This window comes from Petromyzon marinus, chromosome 61 (assembly GCF_048934315.1).
Source record: "Petromyzon marinus isolate PM22_M1 ecotype Great Lakes invasive population chromosome 61, UKy_Petmar_22M1.pri1.0, whole genome shotgun sequence".
Lineage (NCBI taxonomy): Eukaryota > Metazoa > Chordata > Hyperoartia > Petromyzontiformes > Petromyzontidae > Petromyzon > Petromyzon marinus.
The window spans coordinates 1846633-1852616 of NC_133727.1; the positions used below are offsets into that span (position 1 = coordinate 1846633).

Here is a 5984-nt window from a genome sequence, read left to right on the forward strand (position 1 = left end):
AGCCAGCCACCCACCTAGCCACCCACCCACCTAGCCACCCGCCTAGCCACCCACCTAGCCACCTACCCGCCTAGCTAGCCACCCGCCTAGTCCCCCGCCTAGCCAGCCACCCGCCTAGCCAGCTACCCGCCTAGCCACCCCCTCGGCTAGCCAGCCAGCCAGCCACCCAGCCAGCCACCCACTTGCCTAGCCACACACTCACCCAGCCACCCACCCAGACAGCCACCCACCCACTCACCCACCCACTCACCCAGCCACTCACCAACCCACCCAGCCACTCGCCATTGGTAACGGCACGTGTTTTTATTAGTGAAAAACGCAAAGTGGATAACACGCGCGTGCGTGCGTGCGTGTGTGCGTGCGCGCGCGCGCGTGTGTGTGCGTGCGTGTGTGTGCGTGCGTGTGTGTATGTGCGTGTGTATGTGTGTGCGTGTGTGTGTGCGTGCGTGTGTGCGTGCGCGCGCGCGTGTGTGTGTGTGCGTGTGTGTGTGTCTGTGTGCGTGTGTGTCTGTGTGTGTGCGTGCGCGCGTGTGTGTGTGTGTGCGTGTCTGTGTGTGTGCGTGCGTGTGTGTGTGTGCGTGCGCGCGTGTGTGTGTGTGTGCGTGTCTGTGTGTGTGCGTGCGTGTGTGTGTGTGCGTGCGTGTGTGTGTGTGTGCGTGTGTGTGTGCGTGTGTGTGCGTGTGTGTCTGTCTGTGTGTGTGTGTCTGTGTGCGTGTGTGTCTGTGTGTGCGTGTGTGTGTGCGTGTGTGTGTGCGTGCGCCAGTGGTGGGGAGCGGTTAGCGCTACGCTGCCAACCCGTCGACCCGAGTTCGCGTCCCGCTCACTGGCCACCAACATCGGCGGCGATGATCTGAACCCGGTCGCGGGCCTCTCCTAGGTCGACTCGGCCATAAACACGAGTACCCGGTGCGGTGTGCAAACATCAGCACGGCCTGTGTGGACCACGCGGGGAATCTTTGTTGACATCGCCCACTCGGGGTAGGGGTGAGAAGCCGATTGTCGGGGATATTTTTTTTCATTTTTTTATTTGCCTTCAGCCACCTCGAGAAATCGCAGCTCCGCGTCCTCTTACGCCAGGCCCTCCGCCGTGGGGCCCTCCGCCGTGGAGCCCTCCGCCGTGGGCCCCTCCGCCGTGGGGCCCTCCGCCGTGGAGCCCTCCGCCGTGGGGCCCGAGCCCCGCTTGGCGCGAGCCGCGTGGAGCCACCGGGCCGGCACGCAGCGGCACGACGCGCGGCTGAACGCCAGCGGCGGGGGGCACGAGTGGGTGCCGGTGGGGGGCACGCGGCACGGCGGGGGGGGCACGCAGCTACGGGGGGGGGCAGGGGAGTGGGGGGAGGCAGGGGAGTGGGGGGGGGGGCAGTGACATCACCGCGACATTGCCACTGTGTGTGCATAATTTTAAAACTCATTTCTTTAAAACTGCTTTTTGTTGTGTTTAGTTTGGGGGGTACGGGGGGGGGGGTACCTGCACGTGCGGCTGTCGAAGCACGTGGGGCAGCTGGGGGGGGGGCCCCTGGCGCAGCGGCACGACGCCCGTTGTTGCGGTGGGCGGCACGCGGCCTCGCCAGCCGCGTGGCCAGGGGGGCAGGGCCCCCCACGATCCTCGTCCTCTTCATCCCGACGACGAAGACGCCGCCGCCGCCGCCGTTGCGGCTGCCGCTGCTCCACGTTGGCCGAAGTGGCTTCTGGGGGAAATCGGGTCACCTTGAGAAGTCAGATCGTGGAGGAAGGGTGTGGGAGCGAAACGTCGGACATCGTGTCCGGACAGCACGCGGTACAGGCGGTGGCTGTGGTTGTTGTGTTATGATGGTGATGGTGGTGATACCGATGGTGGTGGTGGTGGTGATGATAAAACTACTCATGGTGATGGTGATTCTGATAATGGTGATGGGAGTGATAATCATGCTACTGATGAAGATGGTGGTGATGATGAAGCTACTGATGGTGATGATGCAGATGATTATGATAGTGGTAATGCTGATGCTACTGGTGATGATGATAGTGAATCTGAAGATTGTACTGATGGTGATGTTGATAATGATGATTGTGAACATTCTGATGAAGATGGTGGTGGTGATGCTGATGATAATGAAACTACTCATGGTGATGGTGATTCTGATGATGATGGTAGTGATGATCATGCTACTGATGAAGATAGTGGTGATGCTGATGCTACTGGTGATGGTGATGATGAATCTGATGATGGTACTGATGGTGATGCTGATAATGATGATTATGAACATTCTGATGAAGATTGTGATGATGATGATGATGATCGAGTGATACTGGTGGTGATGATGCTGCTGAAACAGATGATGAAACTATTCATGGTGATTCTCATAATGATGATGGTAGTGATTCTCATGCTACTGATGATTCTGATCATGATTCTGATGAAGCTACTGATGCAGATGATAATGCTGGTGGTGGGGATAATGGATCTCATGATGACAGTCCTGATGGTGGTGCTGATAATGATGGTGATGCTATGATTATGAAAATTATTCTGATGATCGTGATGATTGTCATGATGCTGCTGCTGCTGGTGATGGTCATGATGCTGCTGCTGATGGTAATGATCATGATGCTGCTGCTGATGGTAATGATGCTGCTGCTGATGGTGCTGATGATGGTAATGATGCAGCTGATGGTGCTGATGGTGGTGTTGATGTTGGTAATGATACTGCTGGTGATGGTGTTGGTGTTGATGTTGGTGATGGTGTTGATGTTGGTAATGATACTGCTGATGTTGGTGATGGTGTTGATGTTGGTAATGATACTGCTGGTGATGGTGTTGATGTTGGTGATGGTGTTTATGTTGGTAATGATGCTCATGATGGTAATGATGATGCTGCTGATGATGATGTTGAGTACCAGGATGGTGCTGCTGATGATGATGTTGAGTACCAGGATGGTGCTGCTGATGGTGCTGCTGATGATGCTGCTGATGATGATGTTGAGTACCGGGATGGTGCTGCTGATGATGCTGCTGATGATGATGTTGAGTACCAGGATGGTGCTGCTGATGTTGTTGAGTACCAGGATGGTGCTGCTGATGATGCTACTGATGATGATGATGTTGAGTACTGGGATGGTGTTGCTGATGATGATGTTGAGTACCAGGATGGTGTTGCTGATGATGCTGCTGATGATGTTGAGTACCGGGATGATGCTGCTGATGGTGCTGCTGATGATGTTGAGTGCCAGGATGGTGCTGCTGATGATGATGTTGAGTACCAGGATGGTGCTGCTGATGATGATGTTGAGTACCAGGATGGTGCTGCTGATGGTGCTGCTGATGATGCTGCTGATGATGATGTTGAGTACCGGGATGGTGCTGCTGATGATGCTGCTGATGATGATGTTGAGTACCAGGATGGTGCTGCTGATGTTGTTGAGTACCAGGATGGTGCTGCTGATGATGCTACTGATGATGATGATGTTGAGTACCAGGATGGTGTTGCTGATGATGCTGCTGATGATGTTGAGTACCGGGATGATGCTGCTGATGGTGCTGCTGATGATGTTGAGTACCAGGGTGGTGCTGCTGATGGTGCTGCTGATGGTGCTGCTGATGATGCTGCTGATGATGATGTTGAGTACCGGGATGGTGCTGCTGATGATGATGATGATGCTGCTGCTGATGATGTTGAGTACCGGGATGGTGCTGCTGATGATGCTGCTGATGATGATGTTGAGTACCGGGATGGTGCTGCTGATGATGATGCTGCTGCTGATGATGTTGAGTACCGGGATGGTGCTGCTGATGATGCTGCTGATGATGATGTTGAGTACCGGGATGGTGCTGCTGATGGTGCTGCTGCTGATGATGATGCTGCTGCTGATGATGTTGAGTACCGGGATGGTGCTGCTGTCCCTCCCCGCGTCTCGTGGGAACGCAGCGGCAGAGTTGGGGGTCCCAGCGGGCCCCTCTCACGCACGTCACGTTGCTCCAGACACACCTGGGGTCACCGGGGTCACGAAAGGGGGGGAGGGGAAGTGGGTGGGTGGGGTCAGCCCCAGGTCATTGTGGAGCGGTGGTGCAGTGGTCGACGCGCCGCGCTACGACCACGTCTCGGCACTTGCCCCGACAGCCCGTGGAGGCTACACGGGGGATCTTTGTGTGTGTGTACAGTAGTGTATATTGAGCGGTGGTGCAGCGGTTAGCGCTGCACTGCGCTACGAAGCCGGTGACCCGGGGTTCGATTCCCGCTCGCGGCCAACACCGGTGACGATTATCCGAACCGGTCCTGGGCCTCCCCTAGGTCGACTCAGCCTCAAATGAGTGCCTGGTGCGGCGTGCAGTAAACATCGCCACTGGCGAGACAAAGGCGGTCGGGCGTGGTGCTGTCCACCCACCCCCTCGTGTGCCGTGCCGGCCTTCACAGGTGCTGCTCGCTAACAGCACTTGCCCCTACAGTCTGTTAAGGCTACACGGGGGATCTTTGTGTATGGACACGTGTACATGAAGACGCAGGTCCCCCCGTTGGCAGACTAAACCTGTAACAGACTTACATTACTGGCGAAACGTCGTACTCGGATTGTCAATTGTGGCTTTACTCTCCAACACAACCGGTTAGTGCTGTACTAGTGACGAATTGGCCACGTTCTGTTTACGCGACAACCTCTTACTAGTTGGCTGTGTCGGGTGGTGGCGGGTTTAACGACACAACATTTATATATTTACGCGATCTAACCCATCCCCCCCCCCCCGCCCCTGTATTAGAGACTAAATGTGATGAGAATTTTCGTATGAGAAAGTAGGAAGAGGTTTTACCCTTTCTGGCAATAAAGCAGGAGCCTGTGTTAAGATGTTTAAACACCAAATACAAACATTTGTAGTTACGGCCGCCTGTGTCTCCCCAGTGGTGATGTCTACTACATGTCGCTGCACCAGGTTACTCATTTGAGGCTGAGTCGACCTAGGTGGGAGGGGGGTGATCGTCACCGGTGGTGGTAGTGGCTGTGACCCCCACCCCCCCCCCCTTGTCTACCCCCAGTGTTGCCCCGCGTGTCTCCGTGTCTCACCCCAACCACCACCCTGTGTCCCTCCCCCCCGTGTCTCTCCTGCCGTGTCCCTCCGCTCCCCCGTGTGTGTCCCCGTGTCTCCCCCAGTGTCTCCCCCGTGTCTCCCCCAGTGTCTCCCCCAGTGTCTCCCCCAGAGTCTCCCCCAGTGTCTCCCCCAGTGTGTCCCCGTGTCTCCCCCAGTGTCTCCCCCAGTGTGTCCCAGTGTGTGTCCCCCCAGTGTCTCCCCCAGTGTCTTCCCCAGTGTGTCCCCGTGTCTCCCCCAGTGTCTCCCCCAGAGTCTCCCCCCGTGTGTGTCCCCGTGTCTCCCCCAGTGTCTCCCCCAGTGTCTCCCCCAGTGTCTCCCCCAGTGTGTCCCCCAGTGTCTCCCCCAGTGTCTCCCCCAGTGTCTCCCCGTGTCTCCTCCAGTGTCTCCCCCAGTGTGTCCCAGTGTGTGTCCCCGTGTGTGTCCCCCAGTGTCTCCCCCAGTGTCTCCCCCAGTGTCTCCCCCAGTGTCTCCTCCAGTGTCTCCCCCAGTGTCTCCTCCAGTGTCTCCCCCAGTGTCTCCCCCAGTGTCTCCCCCAGTGTGTCCCCCAGTGTCTCCCCCAGTGTGTCCCCCAGTGTCTCCCCCAGTGTCTCCCCCAGTGTCTCCCCCAGTGTGTCCCCGTGTCTCCCCCAGTGTCTCCCCAGTGTGTCCCCAGTGTGTGTCCCCGTGTCTCCCCCAGTGTCTCCCCCAGTGTCTCCCCCAGAGTCTCCCCAGTGTGTCCCCGTGTGTGTTCCCGTGTGTGTCCCCCAGTGTCTCCCCCAGTGTCTCCCCAGTGTCTCCCCCAGTGTCTCCCCCAGAGTCTCCCCCCGTGTGTGTCCCCGTGTCTCCCCCAGTGTCTCCCCCAGTGTCTCCCCCAGTGTCTCCCCCAGTGTCTCCCCGTGTCTCCCCCAGTGTCTCCCCGTGTCTCCCCCAGTGTCTCCCCAGTGTCTCCCCA

General features: G+C 57.5%; 1 protein-coding gene across 1 annotated transcript; it reads right to left on the minus strand.

The window, feature by feature from the left end:
• Nucleotides 1–288: 288 nt before the first annotated feature.
• LOC142906013 (uncharacterized) lies at nucleotides 289–4467 on the minus strand. The gene is made up of 3 exons (XM_076053382.1): nucleotides 4458–4467; nucleotides 1466–3887; nucleotides 289–1306 (listed from the first exon to the last, which is right to left on the minus strand). Exons 1-2 carry the CDS (start codon nucleotides 4465–4467, stop codon nucleotides 2443–2445), a joined length of 1455 nt encoding a protein of 484 aa, XP_075909497.1. The 3' UTR covers nucleotides 289–1306; nucleotides 1466–2442.
• Nucleotides 4468–5984: the final 1517 nt, after the last annotated feature.